A 17,018-nucleotide genomic window follows, 5' to 3' on the forward strand; every position below is an offset into this window, starting at 1 on the left:
AGAGAAATACGACCCTCTATCAGAGACTGTTACGAACTGTCGAGTAGCTGTGGTTTTATATCGTTCATATCCAAGGGAACGTTAAATTTAGTTTTTAATAAACAGTTTTGTCACTCTCCAGCACTAAAATTCAGCCACCTACTAGCGTGATCACTGTGAGATTGTGGGCTATATACAACAAGTAATAACATGGTTGGGTTGATTTTACAGTTACATCAACAGAGTGCCGTGCAAAAGTGTGATAAGTAGACTTTTTATAACAAATTGCATATGTCTGATCTAAGGAATACCTCGAGATTTCATTTGATTTTTGTTGTAATAAATCAAATGAAGAAAGTGTGCTTTTTCAGTAACAAAAGCAGTTCAGAAATTTATTGCAGACTTCAGTAATTCTAATGTTTTTCTCTGGATATTAAGAGCAGCTTAAGTCTGGCCAATACCATAAAAATGTCTTGGGCAAAATATGGAAAAAGTAGCAGAGCTAAGCAATGCAGGTATAGTAGAAGTGAACACATTGAAAAAGCTTTTTCTGTGCCAGTAGCAGCATTCAATATAATCCGTCAAATATACTTTGGATATTAATACCAGGAAACAAAGGGACAGATAATTAATTCCTGGCTATATTTGGTCGAGGCACTAAATGTCTGTTGTCTTGTGCGAGGCCTAAATGTATAATTTACTGTTGGAAGGGTTTTTCAGCAGGGGGTGTGTGTGTGTGCCCTTTTTTAGGGGGAGGGAGTTTGACAGCTTTGAAATGGAAATTTCTTTTGGCTTCATTTTAAGTTGGTCTAGCCTAATTTACAGAATGCAAATTGCACACAGTAATTTTTAGCACCCTGTAGTGTGATATATATATTAGTCTCAGGTTCAGCTAGATGTATTAGTTTGTCAAGATTTTACCTTGTCTGCAGATGTAGGTTCATGAATAAAGTCCTGCATATCCTTGGGGCTAAATAACAGATCATCTGAAGCAGTTATGATACAGATGCTTCTGCTGTGCTTTTAGTTGTTACGAATATGGTGAGTCTGCTAAAAAACGAAATTACCCAATATCATGTCACCAGTCGTCTTCTGGGAACTGACTGTTCCCAGGCTGCCCACAAACCCTTGCAGTTTTCCTTCACAAATATTTCCAGCATCTTAAGTGTGATACCTTGCAGACCTGTCAGGCAAAGGCAGAATATTTTAACATGAAACATATTACTTAGACACTAGAATTGTTATTTACATTAATAAGGGGAAAGTCCTGCTCACAAAGGCTTCTGTTTCAGTAATTGTGGGGGCCAGTCTAGCACAAATTTTATTCCCTAAGAGTCAGAATGGATGTGCTGCATACCGTAACTTTACATGGGGTAGTTCCAGCTAAGTCAGCGCTTTCTGAAGGGGCAGTGCAAGGATAAAGCAAGGTCAGCAGTGACAAGCCATAAGCACGTCACGTGTACCCCAGCACACGTCCAGTTATGTGCATGCAGTGTTACCACCAGAGGCATGCAGAGCCTTTTAGGTGCTGTGGTCACCCATGGCGATGCCTTTGTCCTGAGTGCGCAGTGATGGAAGCAAGGACCAGAGGTGTGTAACCACAAAGGACCAGTTACTGTTGGTGTGTGACACGATCAGAAAAGTCTCGCTGTCTCTGAATTAGGTTGTCAGTACTCCCCGCAAAGGTGTCCTTCTGGTCACCACTGCAAAAGGAAAAGAATCCGGGGCTGGAAATGTTCTCTTGTATTGCTTACATACTCTTAAAAAAATCCTTCACCTCTGGTTTTATCATGAAGGAGCTTTGTGGAGACCAGGTCTGTCTCAGAGCAGGCGAGGATGAAATGAAAGTGGCTTCTAACTCTCCACGTCTCCTGAGTTACCTTTAACGTGTGTTGAGTAGTGGCTTGCAGAGGTGTAATAGATCTACAGCAGCAGTGCAGGAACATGGCTCCCATGGCCATACTGCTTCAAGTAGAGTATCTGGACAATGAAGAAAGAGGCCTAGAATTGGTGTCTTCATTAAACTTTCCTGGTTGAAGGCATGGGTAGGTCAGCATAGCTCAGGAATGAATATATAGGATGTAACATATCACCTAACCTTGCCCATGAGAACACTAGTGTGAACTCACTGATCCTGCTTTCGTGAGCAGCAAGTCTCAAAGTACAGTCCCACTGCTAGTTATAATTTACTGTAACGTAAAAAAATGAGGTTCTATTTTCCTACCACATATCTCATTGAGCTATAAGTGGACATGCATGTGCAGTCATTGCACTATGGTCATCAGCTGTATTAGTAACTGAGCCATGGAACCTCTGTCAAAGCATGTTTTCTACAGGGTCTTTATGATCCCAGCAGGGATGTTGTCACCCTACTCCCAAAATCTTTTTCTGAAAGACTGCTTTCTTTTTTTTGTCTTTTTCTTTCAAATGGACCTCTAGGATCTCAGTATGTATCTATGGGTGAAGAATGGCTGGTTGGGTTAACCCTCCTGAGACCTGAACTTATATCAAACAATTTTTTCAGGTTTTTTTCAGACATGTCTGAATGTTACAAAATTTAATGCAAGTTTTAACGATTGGGAATTTAATTCTGCAAGTGTCCCTCAATAAAGTGAGGGAGGCACTACAGTCCTTTTGTGCATGACTTAACAGAGCTTATGTGACTCAATTGCAACAGTAAGAAACAACATAAACGTTCCTTTAAAATAATAAACAAAATATCTCTAAATCTGTCTCCATAACTAAATCCTGCTGCCTGGGGTGATGTCCAATAATCCAAAACTATGCTATGGTCATGGATCATCTGGATTGTCCTTTTCAATCCTGATGCTTTATTCTCTTCTTGAGTTCAAACTGTGTGCATATTCATAATTATTAGAAACTGGCATCTTTCTCTGCTGCATCAAAATGAAAAGAATATTCAGAATAGAAGTGTACGTTACACTTGGGAGGTGTAGTGTAAAAATCAGCGTAATGGATGTCATTGCTAATTAGGAATCAGCCTTCAGCGTCCATATGCTACAGTTATGAGAACTCCGCAGAGAAGAATCTGCACCTTTCAGTAGTTAAATTTAAAGTTGATTTTAAAATGGTAATCTGGAAGGGGAGATGGAGTAGTAGTGAGGTTGTGGTCTGGAAACAGATTTGATTTAAGTTTCCAAAGCATCTGTCGCAGGAAGTGAAGCCTGGATTCTTTACATATAAATAGAGCTAAAAGCATATTGTTGATTTGACAGCATGTAGACTCAGGAAATAATGTTTGTGTAGATTTGATGGGAAAGATTTTTTGCTTGAAAGGAATACAATGTGTTTTTAAATTTTAATTCCACTTGTTTCATTCTACTTTGCTAGGATATATTGAGAATTCTAATTACTTGTCCTATAAAAATCCATATTTGCCTTAAATAGCTATACTATTCAAAAAGGATAAATGTTTTTTCTTTTAAAAATAAGAACAAAAGTAATGCTGTTATCTACATAACACATTGCTTTCCTCTGCAGACATGCACCAGTAGAGGCTGCTGTAAACCATATTTAATAAACATTTATAGATACTGATAGATTAATTTACAGGCAGGTCAGAGATGGAACTTGAAATGTAGTTGTGTGTTTAACTTATGTAAACATATAAAAATTATAAATGCAGAAACTGCAAAAAAAAATTTTCAGAGGGTCTGTAGTTTGGGGGTAGCAGCAAAGTAGCAGGCATTTGCTTTTCATCGTTGTGTTTCTCTCTTCAGACAGGGCAGACAGTCTTTTTTATAAATAGGCACCTGAAGGTGCTGAAGCATCAGTCTTTGATTTTTGACTCTCGCTACTAACCAATATATCACTACTTCATTTAAATGTTTATGAGGGTTTGTATTTCTAATGTTTAAAAGGACTCTGGTAAGAAGTACTCCATGCATAAATGTGTCACTTTTACTAGAAGAGCAAGAATTTTCCTTAAAACCACATGTATTATCCTTGTATTATTCGGGATATTGTTCCAGTGACTCACTCTCTGCATTCCGCTGTTGATACTGCTTGCAGAAACAAAGTCACTGCACTGTCAGGAACACATGAGCATGCAGAACTGAGCTCCCTTCACACACACAACGCCATGGACCCACCATGAAAGGGTCCAGGCCTGCAGGAGCCCTGCTGAAGGGCTGCTGGGGGTAGGCACCGACTGCCCTTTGAGACCTCATGGGACAGAATGCCCTCACTGAGACCTGAAGCACCACTATTTAATGGCTGAGAGTTAGGGACAACACAAAAGCCAAGAGGAACATCTGCTCAGTGGCTTCTAGGACAGCAGTACTCGAGGTGGAGGAGACTGCTCAAAAAAATTCCCTGCAGTCTCTGTTTCTTCCTGTCATCCTCGGAGATGAGCACAGTTTAAAAGAAAATCAACAGCAAAGACAGAAACCCGGACATCCCAAATCAGTTGTGACCTGGTGGATGCTGCCCTTCCTCCCTTTCCCTGTGTGATGCCCCCCTCACATAGTCAACAGGCGAATGGTGACAGCTACGGCCAGCCAGAGGCTGGGCAGTATTCCTGCCTGCAGCTGGGGATGGAAGGAACAGGGCTCCGAACGTGGGAGCAACCGTCCTCAGGGGAGCCTAGTGCAGGCAAGGGATGTAGCAGCTGGAGGCAGTGAGGGAAGAGGCTATGCCGACACATGGAGTTGCAGAGGCTTTGGGGGAGCTTCGTGCATGCAAGCTGGGGTCCTCTAGTCTGTGAGTTGCGTGTGTTCCGGCAAAATGTATAGCCAGACCAGGTTTTGTGCTGGAAAACTGCAGGGTAGGGTGCAGGGGTTTGCAGTGGGGCTGAGGATGGAGATCGGTGCAAACAGAGGGTAGGTGCTGTAGAAAAGAAAGTTAGCTTTGCTGTCCGCTTTTTCACTGATATTTTTTTCACTGATTTTTCCTCAGTAATAAAGTCAGAATAGAGTAATTGCCAACTACATCCCCTGAAATCTGTCAGCGCTGTATATTCTAGGAGAGGCTAGAACCATGGGCATTTCCAAATGACTGTGACTAAAAGCCGGTATATATTATAGCTATATGCTACATAGTCTTGAAGAGTACTTACACCTGAAGACAAGAGGGGACTGGCTGCTGAGAAACAGCACAATTTTTTTCTTTCAGGTCCTGTAGGGGTTGGACTGAATGAACTTAAACGGAAACTGCTGATCAGTGACACCCAGCATTACGGGGTAACAGTGCCACGTAAGTAAAAATGCACTTCTATTCTCCTAATGCTATACTTGCATTATTATCCGTTATTATTGCGTTACCTTAAGGCACTTTTGAATTTGGGTCTGTAAATGCATGCTTGGCATCCAAATTACTTTTCCAATTTTTAAAAGTGCTGCTGCAGTTGTATTTTAAATAGCATTGATTAAACTGATAGGACATTTTGGCTCAGAGGCATTGCAGTAGATTTTTAGTACAAGTTTAACATGATTGATGTCAGCGAGGTTTAGTAAATGAAACTCAGCTGAAGAACACCCTGGATTTGGCTGTAAAGCAGTGAAATGTACTCTGTTACCGATGTTTGCTTTCAGCAAAATGGTCTTCATGTATTAGGCTGAAAAATGAAGACTGATGATAAACAGTTTAATCCTGTGAATAAATGAATTAAATCCCTTTGATTACCTTTAGAAAAGTGGGGGATTTCCGCCCCCCCCCTTTTTTTTCCCCCCCTATCTGACCAAGCAGTGTGATTTTTATAACATTGAGTAATATTGTGGTATGTTGACTTCTACAATGCTTTATCGGGTTTTCTTGAACATGGAGGATTTGACAGCTTTAGACTTTCATTCCTTGGTTTGCTTTCTACTGGTACTTGTGCCTCCTATAGGGATCCTTCAAAAATATGGGTCCAATATTCTGAATTTGGGAGATACTATTACAGGTGTTTTTGCAAGTACAGGTACTCTATAAAGTACATAGATGAATTAATTTCCTAGGTAGAAAAATGAATGCATTTGGTTTTTGGCAAGTCATTTCATTTGCACATACTTGCTTCAGCTGGGTATTGAAAACAACAACAAAAAAAGCCAGATGTTCCCAAATATTTAACACATTGAAGCATATGCAATCATTTGCCCAAAAATACTTCTCTAAAAATTGCCAGTATTCATCAAGCTGCCTTCTCTCTTTTCTCTTCCAAATTTGTGGCTATAATTTAAAACAAGCACGTAAAGAAATCCCTCTCCCTGAAATTCAGTAAGTCAGGACTTGGAGGGAGAACTGGGGTTCTTGTCTTGGAAATGTTCCTCTTCATGTCAACCTAAGAAGAGCATGATATCAAATGGCATTTAAGACTGTTGCTGCAAGCAGGTTGTGTATGTTCGTACGTGATGGAGAATACATGATGCTGTAACATATGACTTTTATTAAATAGGACTTTTGAATGGGTTCACTAACCATAAGTGGCAACCCCACAAATAAGTTTCACTTATAAGCAAAACCTTTATACCTAGTACTTGAGGGCAAGTAAGAAATGCAAATACTGCAAGGCTACTGAAAGAAAAAGGAATTCAGTTTTGATCACCAGAAAAAGAAAAGCACTAAAACATAAAATTCACACCCCATTTTTTTATAATCATGCTTCACATACCATAGCTACGAGTGTTGTTAATGTACGTAACATTTTATAAATCAGGTTGGTGAGCTTTGTTTCCCTTTATGGTCTCATATGCTAATAAGTTTAACAAGTGGCAAGGCTGGGGTAATTGTTATGGACTGCTGCTCCTTTTATTATTCAGCTGTCCTCATTTTACTGGATTTTTCCACTAGTTAATAAAAATGATAATCTGATACTTGGTCCAGTAGGGTTTTTTTCCTGCATGCTTTTAAATCTCAGTCCTGTCATGTGCTTGCGTGCCGCCTACCACATCCAGAGCAGCCTTCTGTCCATCAGAAGTGAGGGAATCGCTACGCTTAGCATTGCAGAAGGGGGTTGTGCTCTTCATTGTCTCCTGAACTGGTTTGCATCATATTGTTTTGTGCATCTTCGATTTTTTTATTTATTTATTTATTTAATGAAACTGCAGACACTACCCGTCCAAGGAGAAGCCAAGAAAGTGATGGTGTCGAATACATTTTCATTTCCAAGCACTTGTTCGAGACAGACGTACAGAATAACAAGTATGTTGAAGAGATTTTATGTCGAACTGCAGTTAAAACAATGGCTTTATTATAAAATGGGGCTGGCTGTCATTTTAGATAATAAGTCAAAGTGTATATAAAGTTGCAGTTATTTGAAGATGTGTTGAAATTACATATTGATATATAAGCAGCGGGCAAAAGCACTGAGCAAAAAAGCAGTATGTGCAAACACGACTGTTTCTAAGCTTCCAAGTAGTTTCAGTGCTGCAGCTCCTCAAGATGCTGAAATTGTAGGTGTTCAGGATAGGGGAGCACTCTTTTAATAGAGCATCGTCTGTCATAGCAATAAAGCATTGCAGCTTGAGGAGGGAGGGGGCTGGAAGTGCTGCAAACATGCCTGAGTCAATGTTTGAATAGCTCTGCTCTCTTTCAGGCCAGGCACTTCCTCTCCTTTTGAATTTAGAGATCTACAGTGAAGCTCCTGCCTGTAAACCCTCCAGAAATCAGACTAAAATGAAGACAATGGTAGCATCGTGCTCTCTAGCAGCCTGTAAAATACTGCAGCTTGAAATTCTGCCCCAGTGTTTCAGAGGGCAAAAGTGTATTAGACACAAAGCTGTGGGCTTTACTGAAACTTCAAACTGTGCTTTGCTTTTTTGGCAAATAGCGCTTGTAGTTTTATAGCACATAACCAGCTGCCTTGGTTCCATTAGCACCATTGTCGCTCCTCCTCCTCTTCTGAGACAGAGAATTTGGATATTCTGTAGTGTGCAATGAAATTTCAGTAGTTTCTATTGTTTAGCTTATCCACTGTTTTATTGCATTGCATTAGTTCAGAAAAAGAGGTGATGGAAAACATTAGTGGGCTGTTGGACTACAGTACTTTTTTCTCTTTAACTGAAATACAAGCAGGTGTTACTGATTTCAAAGTGGTAAAGTAGAAGATTTCTTAAAATTGACATGCTGAAGTACTTGACAGCATTTCCTTTATAAAACATGGTAAAACTCTCATGTAAGGTAAAATATTTTTGCTCCTGAATTAGATCTCATAAACCAAACTGATAAGGTTTTTTCTGGAGAAAATGGAAATTATTCCAGATATTTTCACCTTCTGCCACAGGTTTATCGAGTATGGCGAGTACAAGAACAACTACTATGGTACAAGTTTAGACTCGGTTCGATCGGTTCTAGCTAAAAACAAAGTTTGTTTGTTGGATGTGCAGCCTCATGTAAGTAAGCGTGTCTTTTGGACTTTTGTAGTTCCCCATATTGAATATTGGGATTCCAGGAAAAAAATTGGAAGCTAATATAAAAAGATACATTTTATTCCATGCTGAAAGACTATCGAGTGGGCTTGCTGGGTACCTTTATCACAGCAAGGCTTTGTGAAAGGAGAGGAAGGGAACTTTAATACGTATTGGCAAGTATTCAGCTTGGTAACTAAGTGAATGGAAAGCCAGCAGCATAATAGCGAAGCTTTAATTACGAAATGCTCCTTTACTTCCATGGTTTGGGTTAGAGGTTCTCCCTGAAACTTCAGTTTCAGGACGGCTTTGAGCCATCGCCTAGCCCAGCAGCTCTCACACGTTTAACCAGACCGTTCATGCCGGGGGTTTCTGTGCAGGGTGAACATGAGTCAAGGAACGCGCTAAATGTGATGTTGGCCAGATAATTGTTAAGAACATTCCTCTCTAAACCGTTTGTTCTTGTGTTGACCTTGTCTTTCAACCCCGCCTGAACAGCTCCGCTGGGAATCTTTATGCTACTAATAACCACAGTGCTTCCAGGAGCTCGACTAGTTTGTTTAAACCCAGCCAAAGTATTTCTTCTCCAAGGGTGGCCAGCCTGTGACTTCTGAACCCCGGCAGCTTGTGAGCAGTTCCCGGGGCCGCTCGGTTGCGGGGTTGTGCCAGGGGGAAGCCAGGGGAGGAGGGCAGCGGCGCAGGGGCTCCTGCTCTGCCAGCCCCTTACCTGTCCAGCACAACCCCGTTTCCCAGTGAAGCACTAAATCCTTCTGGGGACCCAAGCTTGTGAACCATTCTGGGCTCCCACCCTCCAACACAGCATTTTCCTGTGGGCCCTGGCTGTGTGAAGAGGACGGAAAGCTTCTGATCATCCCTGCTTCACCCTGTGCTGCAATCCAAATCATAAACTTATCTCCTAACTCCATACTCACTTGCCTTGCTCGGGAAGAGTGAACAGCAAGGGATTGTGTGGTGGATGCACAGTACTGAAGAGAAAAAACATTAATCTGTTGTGACACCTTTTCCCACTACATGGGTACAGAAAGCATTATTCCTGCTAAAATGTGTTGAACTTCTCCTCCTCTCCTGAACGCCCTGCTGCTCCCCTCCATCCTCCCACTGCCGGCAGCAGTGGTGTGCACAGCACAGCCTTTGCCACATGGATGGGGTTCACCAGCAGCCCACGTGGAAACCAAGAGGAATGGGCGCCCTTGGAGAAATGGGGTTTTTTACCATTTGCATGAAAATTCTCCTTACATGAACTAACGCTGATCAGCAGAGCGGGATGGTGGTAAATGAGTAATAGCCTTCTAGGAGTGCTTTATGGGTTTATTTTTGTTAGTGTAGAGTTTCTTTTATTACAGTAAATTCCATTGTGTGAAATAAACTAATTAATTAAAATCTTTCCTCTTCCCAGACAGTGAAACACTTAAGGACATACGAATTTAAACCATTTGTTATATTTATAAAGCCTCCATCACTTGACCGTTTGAGAGAGACCAGAAAAAATGCCAAGATTATTTCAAGTAAAGATGATAAGGGAACTGCAAAACCCTTTACAGTAAGTATATATAAGTAAGAAAGACATGGTAAAACATGAGAATTTGTTAAATTTTATTGTAGCGGTTTACCTTGAAAATAAAGGTGATCACTGGATCTCATCGACTGTACTTGTCAGGGCTTACACATAGTATCTTCCTGTTTCCCAGCCGCTCTCACACTGCAAATTTACCATGTGTTTTTCATTGTTTGGTATGCACACGGCTGTTTACACTTCCGTGGTCCTCTGACTTTTGTCATTGAAGAACCCCCACAATGCAATTTTATGAGAAGTAATGCTGTGGATTTCCTTTAAATAATTTTGATCTGGGCTTAGATGTTTCCATTCAATTATAAGAATTTCCTTGTTTTATCAAGTGTGTTATTGGTCTAAATTAGAGGAAAGCTCAACTATAAAGCATCAATTAAAAAAGTAAATGCTACTTTAATAAAAAGCCCATATTTGTGGATAAGAGAAACAATTTTTTTAAATGTTATAGGGAAATGAACACCCTTAAGACTGAAGGAGAAAAATCTAAATAAGTAACAAATGCTGCTTTTTGTCAATAATCGGAAAAAAAATATTAGTTGGATTACCCAACAGTAACTTATTTACTTCCTTGAAAGATAATGAAATCATATTTTAATTGAAGCTAAAGCAAAGCTGATCGTAAGACTTCCCTGCATTTACAGTGTGTATCATTTTCCCTCATTCAGGTGGTGTTTCGGATTTTTTAGCTGTTGTTTCAAACTGAGTCATGGGTATAGTCACAGATTGTATCTGTCTGGAATATGCATTTGAAATAGTTTGGAAATAATGCAGTATAATAATATGTTCTATCATATATAAAATGTAAGAAGAGTTCATTCTTAAGAGCAACCTTCAGGACACTGCTTAGTTAGGATTGGTTTAATCTGTCAGAGTTATGTAAACAATTAAATTCCTAAGATCTGTTCCCTCCCCAAACATGAAGAGAAATCCACTGAGCCAGGTCAAACTTGGCATGGGGAAAAAGCCCTCACTAAGCTCTTAAAAGAATAACGGTTGCACTGTAATATATTGCATGCTAATAGCAAGCTGAGACTTAAGCAATGAAACTTTAAATGTATCATCTAAGTAAACAGGTAGAAACATTTTCCACTGGTACCGCTAACAGAAAATGTCTCTGTAATTCCTATGACTAATTATGCCACTGCAAGGGGAGAGACGAAATAATTGCCTGTTGAGCAAAGTCTGCTTTTGAGAGTGCTCTCTCACATCACCTGTATGGTAATTTCTAGAAATTATTTTTATTACTAAAAGTACAGTTTTCATCTCCTGATGAGATGAGAAATAAGCAAGTAGCTTTGCATTTACCACAGAATGAGTTTATGTGATGTTGCTGTGGACTGACTACACCTCGCACTGATTTTACTAGGAAGAAGATTTTCAAGAAATGATTAAATCTGCCCACGTGATGGAGAGCCAGTATGGCCACCTTTTCGATAAGGTGATAGTCAATGATGACCTTGCTACAGCTTACAGTGAGCTGAAGACAACTTTTGACAGGTTGGAGACAGAGACCTTCTGGGTTCCCGTCAGCTGGCTGCATTCATAATAATGTTTTAAACAGCCGAAACGTCTGCTGTTGTCTCAGCATCTAATATGGGGCATGGTTAGGTGTTACTTGATGGTTGTTTTCTTGGTTAGAGGGCTTTCTAACTCCACCTGAGCAGTAGGTACACTCTTCATGCACTTGGAACTGGTCTTGTTTTCCTGTGTCTTCAGTCCTCCTGCCCATAGTTTTGGGGCAGAACAGTCGGATTAAACTGAAGTCCTGCTGTGCTCCATAAAGTGAGCAAATACTAGTGTAACAAAACTGCCAAACACCTCAGTATCATCGTCTGTGTGTTTCCAAGGTAAGCTTTTTTAACGGACAATTCGCAGAAGATACTAATTGATACTGGAGATCAGCACTTTGATGATTTTAAGCATAACTGCTCCCGAAAAAAGCAGCACATTGGCACTTGGAAGTTATTACCCCTTAAGTGCTTGAGAGAACTGAAACAGGCAAAAGTGACCAACATTTTTATGAGGAAGACATCGTAGTTTTAATTACATAAAAAGATAAATGTTTTCACTTTTCTAGATGTGAACCTTGTCTTGTGTGTACAGGGTGATTTTAGTATTCCTTTGCACTTACATAGTCATGGAAAGAAAGATGTATTCAGTGGTTTAATTGTGAAATAATCTGCTGTGAGCATGCATGGATTGAAAGTATTTTCACGCATGCTTTGTGGCACAACAAAGAAAACTCATAGGAATATTTGTTTAAATGGGGAAAAACACGAGTTACTATGTATGTAACTTCAAAGTCTTCGGGATTGATCTTCTGTAAAATCAGTGGCAAAGTGATATGAATAGCAGCAAAGTACAGAGTAACTTTTTTTTTCCCCCCTTTAAATTGATTTCAAACATTTTTGGCATCCTATAGAAAAATTTTCGCATTAGAAATTTTCAGACAGTTAGTGAGGAAACCTTGGAGATCCAGGAAGCAGTTGTAAGAGATTAATTCTTTTTATTGTTTAGTACATCATGATACTTTTTAGTAGCGTAACAAATATTTTGTCTCCAGTCAGAAATAAATCAATGCTGTAGACTTTACTGTAAAACATATCCTTGTCACTGGTCAGACACAGTTGGAAACCTGATTTTAAAATTTGATGTGGCAGTGTAAGCAAATGTATATTAGATGATGTATTTTTAATATAGATAATTTGGTATTTTTCTTTATTTACTACTGATATGCGGGCAGTGAGTACAGCTGTAAAGACCAAGTAACGACCGTGTGTTGTGTTGTGAATATGTCTTGTAAGTACAGAATGTGTATAAGAACTTGCTGACTTCAGATCATTCTATCTGTGGCATTCAAACAGGAAACCGTTATTTCATGTTAATCTGTAAAGAGAATATAGCTGTCTTGTTTAAAGAAAAAAGAATTTAGTGAAACTATATATTTATGAAAGGGTTGAAAAGGGATGTTAAGTTTTTAAATTTCTTGTCAATGTGATTATTTACTAAAGAGGTTGCTAAGTCTGTAATTTGAAACACTGTCTCTGTAAATGGAGCTCAACATTCCATGTAAATATTTTATTTCTGTTCATACGCTGATAAAGCCATCAGATTTTGCAGTTTTATTCTAAATGGGTATTTAATGTGTGGGTCATTGCATTTGGCTTAGAGTCATATAGAACAAATGAAATGCAAGCAACAACAGCAAAATCCCTAGGAGTCTGGAAATGTTTATGCAAGAGTTACAGATGTACTGAATCCCAGTACGGATACACGCTCTGCTTGAACAGCTATAATGTAACTTTTGTCAAATTTCACCATTTTCCTGGTGGACTTAAACTTCTTTGTAACATAAACTGAAAATTGTTGATTAAATTAATTGCATGGAGATTATGTGAGTTGAGAAAAGGCTTTCTATTTTTTTTAATTACTGAAAATCAAACTATTTTTCAGGGGATCTGGAATCCAGCGGTTCTGTTTGCCTTCGCCTGTGAGACACCGAGTGCCCTTGCCATCTCTTCCAACCAATCCAAAGTGAGAGGGCACTCAGCATCTCTCAGGATCTGGCTGTTTCCAACAAGAGGGTCTTTAGTCCTTACTGAAACACTCAATGCTGCTTCTAACCTGGGCTGTCTCAGAACATTAGTGTACAATAACACTCACATAAGGGACCTGCTTTTCTCTTTAGAAATAGATGCTAGAATAATCTGCAAACTCCCTGGTAGAAACAGTTTTGGCTGTCCTGCAGGCTGTTTTTCTTGTCCTTTTGAAATTAATTTAATTCCCATTCCTGGGTCGGTGTGGTCCAGGAGGGCATTCCGCACAGGTTGGCTACAGCAGTAACCAGCGCGGTGCTTTGTGGCGTTTACAGAGACACTGACCTGCCGGTCCTCAGCACAGCCCTGGCAGGAGTCGCCTAGAGGGATGGCTGCCTGCCCCGTCTCCGAGCCAGGAGCTAATTCCTGGATTGTAACACCTGCAAATGAAAGGGAATCACAAAAACATAAATCCAACCAGCCGAGTGAAATGTGCACAGAGGGTTTGAGGAGTGAGAAATAGTTTTAAGTTACTAGCTTGTTCTTGAAAACACACATTATCGCAGTGTTAGCTTAAAAAAAATAATAATTAAAAATCAAAGCCATTGGCCTCCATGAGGCAGGCAGAGATGACAGTAGGTCAAGGCAGAAAAAAATATCTCAACCCAACAGTTTCAACAGGACAGGAGCCTGCTTACCGTGATGGACACTGACCCCGTGTGCTGAATTGTTCTGGGGTACCAAGGGGCGGGGGGGGGGGGGGGGAGGGGATTGTTCCTTTGACTCCTAAGGATTTGGGAATGAAGATGACTAAACATGTTTCCAGTATTCCACATACTCCAGTTGTGCTGTGTGGTTTTTAGAGAACTGTATGTTTTGACAGTCAAGTCCAGATGTTTTTATTATGTCTTAGCTGTTTGCCATAGTCAAACAAATGGTAGTATTTTTTGATATTGTACCAAGCTCTATACTTGAATTTGCCATCAAGTCCTTGCTTTATGTCTTACCTGAAATCTAATCTTACCTTCTTATGCAAAACAATAAATTATTGATATATCACTGAAGGTGGTTTTCTTTATTGTAAATTGCACCATAACATATAGGCTTAATGTCTTTAAAAGGTAAAATGCCCAAGTAGTAAGTTATTCCATAGGTCTCTCTATAAACTGTAATGCTGCAATTATTTTTAGATGGAAAAATAAAGCAAGCTAGAACAAGGACTAAAATTCTTAATTTAGTTTTATTATTAGTATAAATAATGCCGAATTCTCCTTCAGAGTAGATGTTTACCCTTTCCTGCAACCCACCCTAAAATAAGCCATTTTCTTTCTGAGAGGGAAAGCTTAAGTGAGTGGGTCAAACTGAGACATCAGCTCGTCTGGGCTTGCAGAGTGCTTGGAGGGGGTTATTATCTGAGTTACCAACTCAGAGTGTTTAGTGGACGCGTACGCTCCTAGCCAACTCACAGGTCCCATTGGAGGTTGTGTTCGTTGGTAGGACTCAAAGAAAGTAACGCTTAAACTAAGCTACTTTTTGCATTGTGTTATGGCTTTTCCAGAAAACAAGCCTAACACGTACTAGGATTAAAGAGAATACTTTTAAGCCCCTTCTGTTTTGTTTCAGTGCAGGATTCTGCATTTCCCACATGTACTTAGGTTCAGGTTTCTACTGTGCGTGGAGAATTTTTCCTCGGTAAAGCCTGCATTTAGATTTTGTGAGATTGTTTCAAAGGATGAATAGTTTCTTCAGAGATTTACAGTTAAAGTTATAATCTGAGTCAGTTTTTGCTACTGCAGTTATCTACAGTCACTTCCTCACAGGATTAAGAGTTTGCTGTGTGTCAGTGCTTAAAATTGGTTGTACTTGCTGTTTGCCCAGGATCCTGTTGCTCTCAAAGTCATTAAGTATTTATCATATATTACCATGATTAACATAAGATACCAAGCACTCAACAGAAAAATGTCTGAACACAAAATTAAAAGAACACAGTGGGTGTATTTGTTGTTTAAGAATTCTGGTGCTAGATAATGGTTAAAGGTTTCAGCAGAAACATACACAAAAACATTTGGAAACAGTTAAAGTCTGGTCTTAAATTTTGTCTTATGTTAAATGACAGTACAAATGAGAGAATCTGGAGTTCTAGACAGCTGGAGACTTTTCCCCTCTTGGTATCTGTGTCTGAAATACAAGTTGGATATTTGGTAGACTGTATGGAATGATTTTACATCTCTATAATAAAAAGCTATGGTATTTTGTGTAGCTGACATCCAACATTTTAACAAAGGTAAAACAGTGTGACTATTGAGACTTTGTTTTGCTTCTGTTTTAGTTTTGTACACACACGTCTGTTTAAACATATTTTTAAAGGCTTAGTGGCACAAAGCTGCCAGCTGCACATTTCAATATATGAATGGAGAAAAATACCTTCAGGATTTCCAAAGTGGTTCAAATGGCACAAACAGGATTTGAAAACTTCTTAATGAGAAATAAATAGGTCACAATTTCTTTTGTAATTAGGTCTATTTCTTTTCAGTAGCCATATTCATATTCATGACTCGAAAATGTTAAAAAAACAGAATGCATGCTGTAATTTTCCTCAAGTGAAATACAGCTTTCTGGTTTAAGAAAGATGTTACAGGCTTTCTATAGCATTATACACAGGCTCATGGAAAGTTCATTTTAAGGGAGTCGGTACATGTTTTAAAGACACAGGGAGGGTCTGTGGGTATGGCGGAGAGGGACTGAGAATGTTAAAAATGTGATTACTGCCCTGGAAATGCATCTTTGTTTTTGTAAGTCACTGAACAAGAAGGTTAGCAAGTTGGCTGCAATTGTGGTTTCTGTTCCCTCCTTGGTAAATATAAGTAAACGCCAGTAAATCTTTATTGGTAAGCAAAGCCAAAAAATGTTAGAGTTATGGAGAGTTGAAATGTAGTACCCAGAAGGAGGACTCTGGATCCTGGTGATGTTGGCAAAGTTATTGCTTTGCTTTCTTCTGATTTTTTTAATTTTTACAGCAAGAGTACAGCAACCACGGCTTTAACAAACTTACCAAACTGTGTTTAATCATTGGCGAGTCCATTCTTTTTTTTCTCTTGGCTCTTGTACACCTTTAGTAATCTCAGTCATAAAAGGGAGGGAAAAAGGATAATTAACTCATCTTGAGAAACAGTGAGACACCAAAAATTTGATACAAGGACGTTTTTTACCTCCTCCCCAATGGACACTAGAGTTGGTGTGTTTCTGAAAGAGGTGAAGAGCTAGTGTTTGATCCATATGGAGAAGCACATGAGCAGTGTTTTGTCCTATGAAAACAGATTTGCTCTGAGAGGTCCCCGTGGCCCGTTTGATACATGAGAGCAGCAAGTGGTAAAAAAGACCAGGAGCAATTTTAAATTTTATGCAGCCAGTGTTGGCTTCAGGTGTTCTTGTTCAAGAAAATGGCAACTGGGGGCAGTTCTGCCTGCCTTCTGTGTGACCTCTGGACATTTCACGGTGTGTCCCCTCCCTTTCCTAGATATGCATTACTGCTTATTTTGAAGAAATGATGGTTCCCTGAAATTGGTC

The 17,018-nt window shown here is 39.5% G+C and overlaps 1 protein-coding gene across 5 annotated transcripts in view; it reads left to right on the plus strand.

Moving 5' to 3' along the window:
• Positions 1-14,510, plus strand: part of MPP7 (membrane palmitoylated protein 7) — a 157,633-nt gene extending 143,123 nt beyond the window's left edge. For all 5 annotated transcript variants that reach the window (XM_037385049.1, XM_037385051.1, XM_037385050.1 and 2 more), the window contains 5 exons: positions 5,113-5,193; positions 7,026-7,119; positions 8,201-8,309; positions 9,742-9,885; positions 11,282-14,510. In XM_037385049.1, coding sequence (XP_037240946.1) covers positions 5,113-5,193; positions 7,026-7,119; positions 8,201-8,309; positions 9,742-9,885; positions 11,282-11,461 — 608 coding nt within the window. In that variant the 3' untranslated portion in view covers positions 11,462-14,510. The remainder of the gene's footprint in view (positions 1-5,112; positions 5,194-7,025; positions 7,120-8,200; positions 8,310-9,741; positions 9,886-11,281) is intronic.
• Positions 14,511-17,018: the final 2,508 nt, after the last annotated feature.

The sequence above is a fragment of the Falco rusticolus genome, chromosome 4 (assembly GCF_015220075.1).
Source record: "Falco rusticolus isolate bFalRus1 chromosome 4, bFalRus1.pri, whole genome shotgun sequence".
Lineage (NCBI taxonomy): Eukaryota > Metazoa > Chordata > Aves > Falconiformes > Falconidae > Falco > Falco rusticolus.